The sequence below is a fragment of the Gordionus sp. m RMFG-2023 genome, chromosome 4, assembly GCF_954871325.1.
Source record: "Gordionus sp. m RMFG-2023 chromosome 4, tfGorSpeb1-WG-v2, whole genome shotgun sequence".
NCBI classification, from domain to species: domain Eukaryota; kingdom Metazoa; phylum Nematomorpha; class Gordioida; order Chordodea; family Parachordodidae; genus Gordionus; species Gordionus sp. m RMFG-2023.
The window spans coordinates 30,914,123-30,932,809 of NC_088778.1; the positions used below are offsets into that span (position 1 = coordinate 30,914,123).

Below are 18,687 nucleotides of genomic sequence, written 5' to 3' on the forward strand. Positions count from 1 at the left end.
TCACAAATTTTTGTTTATAATAACCAGAGATTTTAATATTAATTTTTGCCCATTAATAGCATAAACAGGGAAGGGAGAGTAGTATATTTAATGGTAGTTGAAAATGTGCAAATAAGAAAAAAAATTAAATCAAATGGTTAATTAGAATTTGCAGGTTATTTTCTGTTGTTTTAAATAGAGATTATATTCGGAGTATATGGCTAAATGACATCTCTAAAAAAATTATACTAGTTTTATTTTATTCATTATCTTTGATAAGTATTTATCATTACTTGTTTGTGATATTTACGTATTTTTTTAAATTAGATATATTTTCTAATTTGATTTATTAATTCTTGCATTTTTAATATCATATATATATATATATATCATTTAAATCTCTTTTAAAATTATTTTTATATATTTCTTGCAAAATCATTAATTATATATAAAAAATATGAAAATAATGTACAACATTATATTATTTAATTGTTAATTATAGCAATTTTCTTTAATGCATTTTAAATTAATTAAATTTTGTAAATAAATACTGTAATGTAATTTTATTTATATCATAAATAAATAAAAGTAACTAATAAAGTTAAATTCTACCTTATTATAATTATTTTATTAAGAGCCTTTTAAAATTATCTAATATTATATATTTGTAGCTTAAATATTTACTAGAACTTGCTAAAATAATTAAATATAAAATATATTTGGGATGTGCCGATATTTTTTATCGGATCAGGTCGATATTTCACCCATTTTAAAATATCGGTTATCGGTCAATATTATAAAATTTGATCCGATATAAAAATGGCTTCTTTAACAAAATTAAAAAAAATTATCTGAAATCATTTATTTTTATAAATAAAATCGGAATCCATTTTTATGTATATTTTTTTAATAATAATATTTAATTAATAAACATTCATATTGTTATTTTTTTGAGAATTCTGTTTATAAAAGTGTGCAATAATCTCTTCAGAATCTGTTTTTAGTGAAGCTGGCGATATTGACAGTTACTATCGCCGCAAACTGACCTCTGATAAATTGGAAATATTGGTATTTCTAAAAAGAAATCTTCGCTATATTAATGTTAAATATTATTTTAAATATTTATTTCATCATAATATAATTGTTTATTACTTAATATGTATATAGATTAATGTTATTATTATTATAACAATAAAAATATTTTATATACTTTTAGAATTGCAATCGAATTGAATATAAACTATAACTGATCATTATAATATATTTAAATGACATAAGTTATGGTATAGTTAAATTATAGATGTTATACTAATAAAAAGTATATTAAAAAACCATTGGTATCTTTACAGAATACAAAATTATATATGATATCGGATCGGTAATCGGCCGGTATAAATTTAATATAGGGAATATCGGATCAAATCAACCTCTAAAAAGTGGTATCGGTATATATCCAAAAATGATTTTAATGATAATCAACCATCCATCTTCTATTAAAATTTTTAATAACAATTATCTAAGGGACTTATGTATATAAACGAAGTAAAATTTAACTTATAAATCTTCTAATGACCTAATATAAATTAAACATTGTTTTAATATTTTGATATTTATATTTATCAGAATGTAAATACAAATATATTTTAAACATATGAATTAATATAAATACAAAACACCTAAAAAATATCTCGAAAAAAGTATTTAAATACAAATGCTTTTTTGCAAGTCGATTTTTAAAGATTACTAATATTTTAATTAAATTTATTTATTATTTAAATTTCTAATCAATATGAAAATAAAATCATCATTAGGCTAATTAGAATTAAACACACGAACATCGAAACAGCTATTTGGGTTTTCTTTATATACTCTAATTATTGTGAACGGTCAAAATTTATCATTAAAATATTTAGTGATATGGAAAATGTTCAGAGGTCTGCAATTCATAATAAAATTTTAAAAATAAAAAACTTATAGGCAAAGTGAGATATTTATTATAGAACCCAATTTTATAAATATTAATTACACAATACATATTATATTTATTATATATATGAGAGAAATATATAGTAAAATAATTATGCAATAAAACTTTATATATTCATCGTCATGTGTCAAATATTATTATCCATTACATCTCTATGAATTAGTTGCTTAATTTTATATAATTCAATAGGAACTAGGCTTAATTTCGACATTTAAAAAAACCAAAAACAGTAAATTATAGGCAAAATTGTCTTCATTAAATTATATATTAACACATAAGTAACATTTTAAATAATATAAAATTTATATTATTACTTATATTAAAATAATATATTCATTCATATATATTTAATATGACAGTCTCCCTTACTACAACATCACCTTGATTAATAAAATAAACGGATAAGTATTTCGATAAAAAAATAGATACATTTAGTAAGTATATAATTATTTTAATACTTTTAATTAAGAATAAAATTTTGGGAATAATGTTGTTAAACGGTTTGAACTTAATATTTTATCCAAAAAATAAAACGCAGCCTGAGAATTTTGTTCACAGATGGTATAAAAGTTTGGACATGTATTAGGGAAATCTTAAGGCTTGGGCAATATTTTTCTTGCTAAAATATTAAGTTAACCGTTTTTAAAAATCGGTTAAAATAGAGCCATTTTACATTACTATGCAGGAGGATGAAAATTTCAATTTCTTATCTTAATGTTATCTTTAAAACTAAATTTAGCTTTCACTATATAATTTATTATAGTATTAATTCTAAAATTTAATATCTAAGATGGTTAAATTATATTTAGAAGTGGATGATATTATAACAGATCCCATGTAAAAATTATTATATTTATTATCTTGTATTTATTTAAATAATATTATTATTTTTATATTATTTAAATATAAATAAATGCGTAACGATGACATGATGTGTGGCGATGACATGATGTGTGGCGATGACATGATGTGTGGCGATGACATGATGTGTGGCGATGACATGATATGGCGATGACTGACGTAGTTATGACATAACATATACAATCGAAAAATTGATTGTAATACAGATATGGATGTATAAACATCAAGATTATGTATATTGAAATAAATTCTTTTCAACAAGATATTTGATTATGAAATATTTTTTATCAAAAAATTTCCTGAGATATTAGAAAAAATTGAAAAAAAACCAAGTGAACTAAATTACCCGCTCCCTCCCCACTCAATTTTATTAAAATGTATTTTTTCCCCTAAAAATTTATCACTTAGTTATATTCAAATATTATAAATAAACAGGAATTGAGGGTTGACGCTTAGAGTAATTTTTGGTTCTTTTAACTGATTCCTATGAAAGCATTATGTATTATTAAATTTAAAAACTGGCAAATATTTGGAAAAGTTTCGTCTGCCCCTCTTTTATATACCATAGATTAGATTTTAGTAGGGCATGTCTGTTGTTATCAGAAGGATGAGCATGCCCAGCATTAAAATAGGTTCTTAATTTCTAATGTTGTAGATGAAATTGCTTTATTTTGAATGCTGTATTTAAAACTCTGGCAAAGATGTTCTAAATAAAATGACGAACAAAAGCGAATTTTAAAATTTATTGTTTACAATTTGACATTCCCTAATGTCATTATTCTATAATCAGGCAGCTTTCAATTATTATAGTGTCTTGTCATATCACAAGTTTTTAATCATAGAAATCCTAGTAAATTCAAATGGATGATGAAGCTGAAACCTACAAATTTTGGAGGATTCGAAAAACCATAATGCAAGTAATATATAATAATATAATACATTAATTTAGAAATAATTTAAATATATTAGATGTGCCATGATCGTGGGTACCTGGTCACACAAGAGGAATTAGATCAAACTTTGGAGCAATTTAAAGTTCAATTTGGAGATAAACCTAGGTTTGTATTTTTGATATACATTCATTATAATAGAAGAAGGTATTCAATTAATCAATATTTCTTGTAAATTTGTAGTTCAGAAATATATTATACTTTATTTTTTTAGTGAAAGAAGACCAGCAAGGAGTGACTTAATAGTTTTGGTTGCCCATAATGATGACCCTACAGGTTAATTTGCTATTATAAGTTTTGTATAATTATCAGAGTTGTTATAGTATCTAGATACAAGTATCTAGATATAAAAATGTAGTATCTGTATCTGTATCAAGATAGATTTTTTAGAAAGGTATCTGTATCTGTTATAGATATTTTTTTAGAGGTATCTGTATCTGTTTTTAGATACTTTTTAAGATACATTTTATATACCCCTTTTTTTATTGTAAATAAAAATATTTGACTGTAAAATTTATTTTATTTCATATGAGCTTATGAAATAAATAAATATATATATTATATATTAATATTTATTAATACTATAATAAAGCATTATATATACATAAAATATTAAAACTTATATATAAATATTCATTAATTTAAATATTATGTCCGAGTTTATCAATAAACTATACAAATTTTAATATTACAATATGGAAATGGTAAATTTTATTTTATAACTAAATTTTTAAGTTTATATATTTATTTAGATCTATATCGATGAAGAAGAGGAAGCAACAAGTTCTATTGCTTTACCATGGCCAAATTGAGCATATTTTAAAATAATATCTCAAAACAAAGAAAACAATTAATTCTCTGATGGTAAAAGTTGCCGTGTCTACCTAAAAATACAAAAATATCCGTCAGTATGACTTCAACGTGCAATATCATGAAGCAATAAGGGTATAGATATTATATATTTAAAATTCTAATTAAAATTTTAAGAGAAAATATCCAACCTTAACAAAAATAAAAAAGGGGAAGGAAAATAAAATACTAAAGAAAATATTGTCAAGGCTCATCCTCCAATAATATTTTTGCTAAAAGACCTTTGACTTTAACTCAAGGCACTTTAGATGATTTAATTATTGCTTTTATTATAGATGGCATGCAGCCATTATAAAAGAAAACAATTGATACAAAGATTAGCTGGTGAATTATCAAAGTCATCAACTGACTGCAAGCAAATAACCTGCCAAAAAAAACAAATAATTTAATTTCAGATTTTTTTCAGTAGCCTACAGCAGATATAATTTCTAATAATGATTTAAATTTTGATAATCAACAAATTTTAAATAACTTTTTCAAAAATAAATGTAGAGATTTTAGCATTTTTAAAGAACTGATATAAAATTGTTATTTATTAAATATAACACTACAATTCCTTCAAGCGCCCCTGTGGAAAGACTATTTAGTGTTGCTAAAAATGTCTTCACAGATAAACGAGGATGCCTAAATGATCAAAATTTTGAAAATATTTTATTACTGAAATCTAATAATTATTTAATCATATATTTTCATATATTATATTAAAATTATAATTTTGGTTATATTCTGATAAATGTTATATCGCGTCAATAAATTTTAGCTCATTTCATGAATTTTCACAATATAATATTAATTTAGGTTTATGCAAACCTATAAGAGCATAAAAAAAATGTATCTGTATACAGATACATTTAAAAATTGTATCTGTATCTTGATAACTTTTTAGACGCTGTATCTGTATCTAGATAACTTTTGAGACTATGTATCTGTATCTGTATCTAGATCCATTTAAAAAGTATCTTTTAACAACTCTGATAATTATTCAGGTCAAAATAATAATCATTTAAGTTTTCTGTAATATAGAATTTTTTGTTGTGATGAAAAAAAAAATATGAAACAATTAAATGACATAATTCTATACATTTTGAAATAGACCAAATGTTTGTGTTCTTTCCAGAAGATGAGAAAATTGGTATAAAAATAATTAAAGCTTATTGTCAAAAAATGCAGGAGGAAAATATTTGCAAAGCCATAATAGTAATAAGAAGTGGAATGACCCCAATAGCCAAACAGGTGATACTTATAAATAAAAATATCCTTAAAAGAAAATATTTCAATTTAAGATTTAATAAAGTTGAAATTAACATTAGTTATTATATTAAACAATAAATAAACTTTATTTATTTTAAATTAAATCTAAGGCTCTGGGAGATATGGCACCTAAATACATACTACAAACTTTTTCAGAATCAGAATTATTGATAAACATAACAGAACATGAAGTTAGTCTACCATTTATTTAAATATATTTTTTTTAAACCATAACTGGGGATGGAAATTTTCTCATAAATCTTGCTAGTGAGTTCTCCAAATATATCTAGGAAATTTGAGGGATCCTTATAAAAACCAGACACCTTTCTTTAAAAGTATTTGTTTTGCCAAACTTAAGCTAGTCTAGGCTGATAAAATTTTTTAATTAATCTGTTGAAAAATCATGTAATGCAGTGCATAACATTAAATGCTCTTATTTTCAATTTCCCTTTGAAACAATTACAAAATATAGCCAAATGGAATTAAAATAGCAAAATTTAAAAATATTCTGGGCAAGGCTGCAAGTACATGTGCCAATTACCCTTTAAATTTTAGGTAATCATATGGCAAAGTTAAAATGATTATAAAATATTAATTCAAAATATAAGGCAAACAACTTTGTAATATTGAAGATTTATGATTGCATATTAACATATATCTTTAAAGTTGTTATGGTGGCATTATTTTCATATTTATTATTTAGTTATGGCTTTCTTTTTTATAATTTTTACAAAACTTTAAAAAAAAAATTAATGGAAGATTTTGGACATGTTTGGTAATTTTATTAATCTGCAAAAATTTATAAATTTTGAGGTTTTTTTTCAATATATTTAGGACACAGCCTAAAGAAAAAAGATTGTTGATCAAATTTTTTTCTAAACACTGATCTCAAATAATAATAATCAATAGTTTCTCACCTTTGGCTTTCCAATTGGCTAGATAAGATTAAATGAGGGAATCAGATAAATATTATTATTATATATATATATTAATTTTGGAATCTTGAAAATGTAATTTTATTTTTTTAAAATTTAAATACAATTTTTTATAAATTAATTTTTGTTTTCCATTAGCTTGTCCCAGAACACATAGTGATGACTCCCCAAGAAAAGGAAGAACTTTTGATTAGATAGTAAAATAAATTAATAATTCAATATATAAATGATTTGGACTCATGATTTCCGAGATGATTAAGATTTTTTTCTAGAAGTTTCTATAAAAAATTTGCCCTCCATAGTTGATTTGTGGGTATTATATTAAAGCACTTTTTCAGAACCTTATTTATCAATTTAACTAATTTTATAGTCGGTTCACTTATAATAATTTTTTTTATGATCAAAAATAATCTTTAAACCATGCAAATTAGCAAATTGAAAGAGAATCAACTGCCAAGAATTCAACAAGGGGATCCAATAGCCAGGTATTTGGGACTTAAAAGAGGACAGGTAAAATTTACTCATATTAACTTATAAAATTTGCTATAGATATTAAAATCTAGTTGCTGAAAACCTCGATTTTGCTGATTTTTTTTTAAAAAAATGGTTAAATTAGGATTTTAAGCATAAAACTAATTACCATAACCCCGAGATTTGGTTTAAAAAGAAATGCAAACCTTTTTTTGTGATTTGTGTGCCAAATATCGAAGCAGAGAAAATACTTTTTGGCTAGTATCTTGAAATCGAAATTTTTGACAAACACTAATCAATTTTAAATAAAATTTAATATTCACTTGCATGATTCTATATATTGTCGGTCACACGATAAAACTTCGTAAGTGAAACTTTTTTTTGCAGAAATATGTTTATTTAGAGGCCCTCTGTCATATAACCTAAAAATGTGAATCTTATTGATAATTAATTAATTTATATATATATATATAAATATATATGGGCGATACAATATACTATAAAATGTTTATCATCCAAAAGTGACAATTTGTATATGGCTATTGTGAAGTAGTGTTGTTAAACTTTGACTCGATTTTTAAAAATAGCATAATCGATATTTTACCCATAAAAAATGTTACCTAAGCCTCGAGATCTTGCCGTGATCAAAATCTAATGACTTGCAGGAATATATTTTTATTTGCTAAAATATTGAGTTAGCCGTTTTTAAAAATCTGTTATTGTGATTTGTCTGATATAGAATTCTCCTGTAGTTCATCAATAAATTTACGGATGGAACCAAGTTCTTCGAAGAAAGAAACATGTTTTTATTAAATTGGAATATATATGGCCATCTCTATATTTCAAGAATAAGAAAATATATTTTTTAAAGAAAAAAAATTAGGAGGCATATGCGCATTAAATGTATAAAAGTTTTTATTTTTTTAAATTATCTCCTTGAACAATTTAAAAAAAACGTAAACTTCGAGATTTCGTTAATAGATTTCCAAACTATTCATCTATCACTGAGTAAAACCCCAGGTTTGTTTAATATTTGGCGAAAATAACGGGTTGGTCATTTTAAAAAAAACAGCAACTAATTTATGAAGTTTTGCAGGTGTGACTGACAATACATAATATATATAAATATAATTATTTTATTTAAATTTAAACAGGTGGTTAGAATTATTAGACCCAGTGAAACTGCCGGAAAATACGTGACTTATAGATTAGTCTGCTAAACCTTCAATATCATATTCACTCCTGGTGTATCACCTATGATACTTTAATAATTTAAAAATTGTATATTAAAATAAATACCAATGTATCATAAAAATATGTGAATTTTTATATATATCGGATTTTATAAACACTCACCAAAAAGCGCGTTTTTAATAAAAATTTATTATACCAATATTTCGCAAAATTATATGCGAGTCAAAATCTTTAAAATAAATATATATATAAATAAATAATAAAAAAATATTTAAATCGTTTTCTTTAAAGTATTCAATATGATACTTCAGGTCTTTACGTATACATTTTATGTTATATTTAATATTTGCGAGGTAAGTAAATTTTTTAAGCAAGAGATAAATTTTCGGTACAATTTTATTATAAGATTAATAGAATATATTTTATTTCTAGATACACGGATATGTCAGAGAGCGATAATTTTAAGTATATTCCAAAGCTTGTCATTAGAATATTTTAGCGAACTAATTTATCAAACTAAGCAATATTCGAAACTTTAAATGCGACAAGCGGAAGCAATTAATTTAGATTTTATTGAGTTCTGCTGAATCTATTATATACCAAACTCCTGATAAAATCGATGTTGGAAGTAGAATAGTTTTAATATTATGTGATACGCTTCCATTGAATACTTATATATTTCGATAGATATTTTTATAGTTCACAATTAATAAAATGCCTAATAAAACGCCAGGACCTGGCCTGTTAAAGATAAATCTACTTAAGAAAACAGTATTCTAAACTAGCCTATCTCTGAGCAAGCAGGGACGCGGTTCAATTGATGCAATGTCAGGCAGTGACAGCTGCATTACGAAAGGTTTGATAATAGCCCAATATACGTGACCTCTAATATTTATCGATCGAAATCAATTGATTTTGTCGGCGAGGATCAAAACAAAATTTATATTATGGTCCATCATATTGTATCTTGAAATATGGCTGGAGTTGATAATTTAGATAGAGTAATTTAAAATTACTCAATTTAAAGTAGAACAAAAACATGGAAAAATATTTAGACCATCTTAAAAATGATATATCAGTTTAAATATTGACGGAATATTTAATTCATGATAATATTAGATGAATCTTCAAGTTCAGAGAGTGTTGACTAGAGTAAATCCTAAAAGGAGAGCAGTAGTTGCAATTCTAACCTGCGTTGTAGGAAAGAAAAGATTCATCATTTACAGATAATAGTAGATCAAAAGACCAGGTCTAATTGCAGACTCAATACTTGCAATAAATTACCATTTATTAAATGTAAATATTGTGATATTTTTTATGTAATTAATAATAAACGTAATTGTTTTTTTTTATTTTCATAGTTGAAGCGTAGGAACTTCCTCTATGGGTAAAATGGTTGGTAGCACATCTCGGTCATTTTAGGTTAATAAAAGCAACTACAATTTAAGATTTCAATAATTTTATTTAATTTTAAAACCAAAACAAAAAAATAACTATATCTATTATATAAAAATTTGTCCCTTATATAGGGAAAATAAAACGCGCAATTATTAAATAAAATTGGCGCAAAGTGAAAAAAAGAACGTTTTTGCAAAACAGAGTTGTGTGTGTTAGTTTTATCTTACATAATTAGGGATAAAACCTACCCCCTATACTTTCCAAAACTCTAATTATACCACTGGATGCAGGGCGATCTCCCGGACCAAAATATCTAACTTATTTGCCGAACACCCTTTCTATTTGTTCATTCATTAAAATAGCAGATCAGCTAGACTCGCCATTTTGGCAACATTTAGAATAATTATTTTATTTAGAAATCATCTATCCATCCCAAATGGCGAAGATTTTCCGGTTCATTTTTTGGAAGAATATGACTTAACAAATGAAATGGAATTTTGATGTCTATGGATTCAAATATTCTTAACTCACTCTTTATCATGAATATGGTTATTCAAGACTAAAAAACAGATAAGATTTATATTTCTTTATAATAATAATTTAAATTACTATTACAATATCGGAAAGAGTAAGTTCCACTCATTTAGTTAAACTACAACTGCAACAAGGTTTGTTGGCATCCTTGAGAAAAAAAATCGGCATAATTTTATGAAGGATGGGCCTTCATAAAATTCACGTTCGCTCATTTTGGGAAAGTCTATGACCAACGTGCTAAATAAGATAAGAAGAAGACTCCATAAGTAAAACCCCTAAGTGAAAAGAAAACACAAAAACCATATGTTTACCTTAAAAGTATTTAAATCAAAACAAAAGAAAACTTTATTTTATTTTTATGTATTTACAATAAGACAAAAGAAGGTCAAAAGAAAAACTTAATTTAATTTTTATGTATTTGCGACACAATAAAAGAAGGGCCAAAGGGAAAAATTAAACTTTATTTAATTTTTTTTTGGTATTGAAAAAAACCATAGGGGGGAGCCAACAATTTATAACAATTGTATTGATTAACTCCACCTCATATAATTTTTTCTATATATCATTTATGAATAAATTACTAAATATCTATTTTAGAACGTGTCCTTTGATATTTTGATTAATTTTTTAATATAATGAGTAGTTTTGGCTCAGATCGGAGTATGATTATATATGTTACTTTTGTAAAATAATGTAAGCGTACATATTTAAATTATATATATAATAACGATTTTGTGATTTGGGTAAGGCCTAGGGTTAAATTAATCTTACGTTCGCGACAGACGAAATTCGCTAAGTGTTGAGGGGCTCATCAATTTTATTTCTATTTTTTCTGGAAATTTAAGCTATGTCTTTAGAAGAAGAAAAACAAATTCTGTGACTGAGGAAATAGTTTCCGTCTAAGAACTATAAACCGTTTAAAAATAGAGCATTTACAAAACTCTAACACTCATATTTCTCCTTTTTTTTGGTTAATCTAAATTAAGTAAATATATAAATGCGAATCAGATTATCCACTATTAGATTAAAATTTATGTAGCTTTTTAGATATCTTAAGTTATTCGAGGGCGCCATTTTAATTGTAACTAAAAATTAATTTAGAAATGCTATATTTTTCAAGAATAAATAATTATGACTATTATAAAAATTTGTAATCTAGGATATAATAGTAAGATTCGGTTACATGTGCAAGAAATTATGAAGGGTAACGGTTAAATAAATTACAAAAGTATTTTGGTGTTTCAAAGTTTCCGTAATATTTTTAATCATTTCCCAAAACGTCAAAAGAGTTTCTTTTAAAATTAAACTTATTATAATTTTATTGTTAGTCTTCCTTAAAATTTTTAAAACTAGTGTTGGACACAACCTAAATAAAAAAAAATATGGCTTGCTAAGATAGAAAATAAAATATTTAGAACAAAGTCATTAGGGGGTTGTGGTTGATATCTTTTCAATTGATTTTATCAGAGTGGTTAAACTAATCAAATGTATCTATATACATTTTTATTATGAATATATGTTGGCTGGGCATAATTTATGATTCAATTGCTAAAATTTGAATTTTGAAATTAGCCTAAATTTTTCTTGTGGAGTTCTTATTTATATTCAAAATTATAATTTAAGCATTTCATAATTTTTTTGTTACTTATTTTAATTCTTAATTTTTGTTACAGTATAACCGAAAGCTTATATAAATTTTATATGAATTCCGTAAATTATATGAATATAAATTATTGTAATATTTATCATACTGTATCAAATTTATTGTTAATAATACAGAATTAGTAAATCAAGAATTCTCGTAAAGAATAATCAAAATAAAGTACAAACATGCAATAATTTAATAGGACCAACGTTCTGCGAAGTCATGTGCTACTCATTTGTTTTTATATGTGAAAAAAATCATGATTTTTAAATAAAACAGCTTAATTAAAACCGCGCCGCTGCTGCTGCGCTCAATTGTCGTGCGCCAAGTTTTTGGCGGGAAACTGAGATGATACCTTATATTATAACTTATTTTTAAACAAAACAACATTTTGATTCTTTAAAAAATATGCCATATATCCCAATTTTCACTCTATTTGTCTATTTAGATTCAAAACAAAATTTAAGAACATCTAGGGTTCACTTGAAAAAAAGCAGATTTCTATGTTTATTATGTATACCAGCTAGTATATAAGTTAAAATAAACCAAAATAGGCTGCCCTCGTTCATTTTCTGAATAGACTGACCTAAACAAAAGAAATAAGTTAAGATAAGACCAACCAGGACTGTGAAAATAATTTGCTAATATTTATTATCGATACATTCTAAATGTAAAAATTTTGTTATTTGGCGTGATTATAGGTTTCCCGTTAATCGGATTTTTCAACTCAATCAAGAAACTTAAAATAAATATTCAGAATTTTCATCAAATCCTTATTTTCAACTTTCATTTATAATACAAAACATGAATGCCTTTTAATCTATAGATCATAAACTAATAATCCTGGTATATGACTCAAATCATATTTTACATCTAAAACCAGTGGCGTCGCTAGGGGGCGCAGATGCCCGAGCCCCCTGAAAAATTTGAATAGCCCCCTGAAGCAAAATTTTTTTTTTAAATGCCTCCTTAATATCTCCTTGAACTAAAAATAAATTATTTTGATTGCTCACTGAATGATTTCTTTTATAATTCCATTAAGTAATATATAGATATAATTTTATTATTTAGAAATTAATAACACTATTTAAATTTTTATTAAATGAATATTATTTTAATTATTAGATTAGATTAATACATATAAATTATATTTTCACTATGTCAGCTTGTAATCAAATTCTGTTTTATAAATATAATATCAATAACTCACTAAATTTAATTTAGCTTTAACAGTTGAAGTTTAATTGACTTTTATTATTTAAATTATTATTTAACCCTAATTAAATAAATATAATCATATATTATTTGAAAATTAACAAATTTAATATTGTAATTAGCCGAGTTCAAAATGACTAATCAACTGTAAATTTATTTTAAAATTTTATTATCATACCTTAAAAATATTTTCAAGTCCAAATAAGTATAAGAGATTTCTTTATAAAAAGTAAGTAGACATATAGTTTATAATCCTCTACTAAATACAGTTGTTTATAAAATATTAGATATAATGCCACTTTTATAGAGGTATTTGACAATTATAATATATTACAGTTAATATTATAATAAATTTTACTAATAAATGGTTTTGATAATAAATATAATAACAAATTGCATTCATGTATTTAACGCCTTCTATTTAGTTATAAATAATTAAAATTAAACATTTTACTATTCATCCTGCAATAGATGTAAAAAATTGATATCTTTTCTTCTCTTTTTTTACGTGTTTCTATTTTTTTCTTTTTCGAAAAACAGTTATGAGTTAAATTTTTAATACAAGTATATTTTTGATATTATTAAAAACTACTATTATTTTAAGATATAATATACAGGTGTTGCGACAATATATGAAATCTTAATTTTTTCATCATATCATTCTGGTCCTTATTCTATAGTTAGAAAATGTTTCCAAAGATTTTTAGTGTTTTTATTTTATCAATTTATCCAACATAATAAATTCTGATATTAGTTTACATCTTAAGTGTCATGGCTATTACTGCAAATTAACCAGCATCTATTATTTGTGTTGCTATGTAATTTAAGATTATTACTTTAAAGGCTAGGAGCATATAATTGCATATTTTAGATAATGGACAACTGTGTAGTCGTTTATATATCATTTAAAATGGAAGATAATCTTTTAGAAATCTCACAATCATTTTCTTGATTACTTTTCTAGCTTCCATAATGTCATCTAAGAAGAAGCTCTAACCACCATATAGTTTTATGATTTGGATTGGTCGTATACTCTCCCCTACAAAAATTGTTGATTTGGTGTAGGCCTATAAATTTTTCCTTATTAGTCCATTCTATAAAACATTGTCTAAAATGGTTACAGAGAATTATACTAGTTTGATAACCTTTTGTCAATGTAAGTTGCTAAGAATTATATTATTGCATCATGTGATTTTTTATATGCCAGTTTATTTTATATTCATAATATAATATTTTTAATTCAGCCCATTGAGATTGTGAAGGCTAGCGACGCCCCTGTCTAAAATAAAACATTCAACTTGAAATATAACTACATATCTTTTTGAAATTCATTTCCTTTACCTATTTAAATATATTAATTTAATAAATATATATACTTACAATTTATATTTAAATTTTATTCATTAATTAGTATTGAATTTATGATTTTATTTTTATATTTAGTATTACATATATAAATATATTTATAAAAATTATATTATTGATAATGAAAGAAAAAACGGTTATGCTATTAAATTAATATATATATAAGTGTAATATAAATTGAATTTAAATTGAATATAATATTAACTTTTCGTTTGTAAATTATATAACCTGAAGGATTGAATTCATGATATATATATACGTGATATTTTGTATTAAATATACTTTTACTTACTTTACTTATTTTACTTATTTAATAAAACACTTCATTGGCGACGATATTTTTAGAGAAGATTTATTTGATTTATTAAATTTAAAGTAAAAGACTCAATGGAAGTAGCTCCTATTAAAGTTGAAGATTCAATGGAAGTAGTCCCTATTAAAGTTAAAGACTCAATAAAAGTAGTTCCTATTAAATTCCATATTCCAGAATTCGTCAAAGAAAAAGTAAATATTCAGGACTACTTATTTAACTTGGAGTTAATTTATAAAGTAAGAAATATTATAGATTTGAATACAAAAAAAGACCTGCTTTTAGCCTATATCGGAACAGACAATCTTATCAAAATTAAGAACTTTCACTTTCCAATAAATTTAGAGATGATAAATTATGATACTTTAATAAAAAGCTTAAATTTGGTGTTCAAGGATAGTTCGAGCATTTTCGTAAATAGGAAAATTTTTTTTACGCTAAAAAGAGTAATGAGACGATTATTGACTTTTCAATTAGGGTTAAAACTGTCTGTTCTCTTTGTAATTTTAAACTGCCTTTTGATGAACTTTTAGAGATATATTTATCTTAGGAGTAGGCTTACCTGAGTTGGACAAAGAACTTCGGTCAAAGTATATCGAAGGCAATATTACTTTTGAAGAGACCGTGCGTTTAGCGATCGCGCTGTCTTCGTTGGAAAATGAAACCCAGACTGAAGTTAATAAAATAATTAAAAATAAGCCAACACATGGTTCGAAAAAATAATTATTTTAGAAATAATAATTATACAAACGTCAATAGATTCAATAATAATAAACACTTTAGTAACAATTATATTCCTAATAATAATTATAGACCTAGTATCAAACCTAACGCTATTCAAAAGAAAGTGATATGCTTTCGTTGCGGTAAGGCAAACCACATAGCGAAAGATTGTAGAACCCATGCCATACAAATGATTTTGACACGGACACCTCGCCTGTCATTTTCAAATAAAGCAACCATCGATGCGAAGATAAATGGGTTGCAGCTAGCTATGGAGTTTGATACCGGCGCCGCGTAGTGTGATTGATGAGGTCACCTGGAATCGTATTGGCAGACCACAACTATCACCGGCTTATAAATTAGTGGGATATAATCATCCAAATCGAAGTACTAGGTAAATGTACCGTAGAAGTCAAAGTAAAAAATATTTCGAGATTTTTAATTATTTGGGTAGTTAAAGGGGAGAATTCCATTATTTTTGGGATGCCTTTCATTAGAGAATTTGATATAAAACTACCGGAAGAAGTTCGTATTAATAAAATAAATATGAATATTCCCTCTTTAAATACGATTGTTTCAAAATTCCCTCAAGTTTTTAAAAAAAAATTAGGTGAAATCAAACTGCAAAAGGCAGTCATCAGAATAGAACCGAACACGTTACCGATTGCATTACCAGCAAGAAGAGTTCCTTTTCCGTTGCGTCGAACCATTGAAGCTGAGTTGGACAGACTTTTAGACGAAGGCGTTATCGAGAAGGTGGATCCAACAATAACTCCAATCACTTGGGCTACGCCATCGGTTAATATCTTAAAGAAATCCGGTGCCGTACGGATATGCGGAGATTTTCGTTTAACAATCAACAAATATCTAGCGATCGATAACGATTTACTACCAACTTTCGTCGACCTAACAAATAAGATCGCGGGTGGTAAAATATTTTCAACAATAGATTTAAGAGATGCATTTTTACAATTCGGAGTTAGTCCAGAATGTAGGGACCTTTTAGTAATTTCGACACATGTCGGTTATTACCGATACCAAAGAATTCCATTTGGTTTGACTAGCGCTCCGATAATATTCCAACACTTTATGAAAAACCTATTAAAGGGAATTCCTATGGTTAGTGTATTTTTAGACGACATAATTATTGCAGGTGAGAATAATTCCGATCATATAGTTAATTTGGAAGAAGTATTAAGAAGATTTGAGAAGGCTGGACTGACCACGACGACCGATAAAATTAAAATCGGAGAAAAGTCAGTCACTTATTTAGGTCATTTTATTGACAGTTTCGGAATTCTCCCTACAGAAGATAAGATTAGCGCTATAAAAAATTTTAAAACACCTTCCAATGTTAAAGAACTACGTTCATTTCTTGGAATAGTGAATTATCATGAGACATTTATTAAAAATTTGCATTCTATTTGTGCACCTTTACACAGACTAACGAGTAAAAATGTTGGTTGATATTGGTCAGCTAAAGAAAATAAAATATTTACTAAAGTTAATAATATATTGTCAAAAGAAGATACAATAATTCCTTATTCAGCCGATATCCCTGTCGTGATTTCTTGTGACGCTTCCGAAGATGGTCTAGGAGCTGTTATTGCACACCGATTTCTTACTGGCCAGGAGAAACCGATTGCTTACGCATCGAGGACACTTTCGGCGGCTGAAAAGAATTATGCCACAATTGATCGGGAGGCTTCGGCGATCATGTTAGCTATCGAGAAGTTTCATCAATATATTTTTGGAAGACATTTTATCTTGGTTACTGATCATAAACCATTACAATATATTTTAGGTGATAAAAGAGATCTTAACAAAATAAAAAATAACCGTTTAATACGGTGGGCGACGAAACTATTAAATTATGATTATGAGATAATATATAGACCAGGTAATCAAAATAAATGTGCCGATGCTCTGTCCCGTTTGGGGGTAGAGAAATCAAAAACCAATGAAGTTACAAAAAAATTCGAAGAAGAAATCAGAGGATTAAAAATTAATTTAATAGAGGATTTATCTTTCACACGCAGTAAAGTCGTAAGTGAAACGAGCAATTAAAAGAGATTATTAAAATAAAAAATCATTGGTATATTGATAATATAAATAATTATTCGGAGATTGTAAAAATATATTTCGATTAAAGATAATATTCGTTCGAAGAAGGATTATTATTTTATAATGATAGAATTATTATTCCAGATATTTAAAAAAAGGAGGTTTTATATGTGATTCATCGAGGACATCCTGGGATAGTGGGGATGAAATCATTGTGTAGATATTACGTGTTTTGGACAAATCTCGATACTGATGTTGAAGACTTTGTTAAATGTTCTAAGAGTTGTCAAGAAGAAAGGCCGGGAGCTAAAGAAGTGCCATTATACAATTGGAACATTCCTACCCGACCTTGGGGAACGATTACACATTGATTTGACAGGCCCCGTATCTGGAAAATATTGGTTAATTTGCGTAGACGCTTTTACCAAATGGGCTGAATTTGCAATTTTAACACATATTAATTCGGCGAGTGTAATAAATAATCTGCGTAATTATTTCGCTAGATTTGGGTTACCTCGCTACATTGTCTCAGATAACGGTACTCAGTTTACTGGATCTGAATTCAAAACGTTTCTTTTTAAAAACAATATAAAACATTTTAGATCGGCCCCTTATAGCCCCAAATCGAATGGTTTGGCTGAACGATATATACGGACGATAAAGACGCGTTTCTATGCTGGAAGGAGATGTGGGACTCCGGACCAGTTAAATTTAGCAAATTTTTTAATTACTCACCGTAATACTCCCAATGCAACTACTGGTAAATCTCCTGCCGAGATGATGTTTGGAAGGTCGCTTAGGACGACATTGGATCAGTGGAAATTATCAACGAGAGAAAGGACGGAAAACGCTCTATGGAAACAAAAGTACTACAAAGATAGAAGTGTTGAACCTCGGGAGTTTGTAGAGCAGCAAAAAGTTTGGATAGCAAACGA

The 18,687-nt window shown here is 26.0% G+C and overlaps 1 protein-coding gene across 1 annotated transcript; it reads left to right on the plus strand.

The window, feature by feature from the left end:
* The first annotated feature begins 3,616 nt into the window (after positions 1–3,616).
* LOC135928188 (DNA-directed RNA polymerases I, II, and III subunit RPABC1-like) lies at positions 3,617–8,702 on the plus strand. The gene is made up of 8 exons (XM_065464570.1): positions 3,617–3,744; positions 3,797–3,885; positions 3,992–4,053; positions 5,741–5,880; positions 6,009–6,089; positions 6,972–7,030; positions 7,265–7,343; positions 8,459–8,702. Exons 1-8 carry the CDS (start codon positions 3,688–3,690, stop codon positions 8,522–8,524), a joined length of 633 nt encoding a protein of 210 aa, XP_065320642.1. The 5' UTR covers positions 3,617–3,687; the 3' UTR covers positions 8,525–8,702.
* The last annotated feature ends 9,985 nt before the right edge of the window (positions 8,703–18,687 follow it).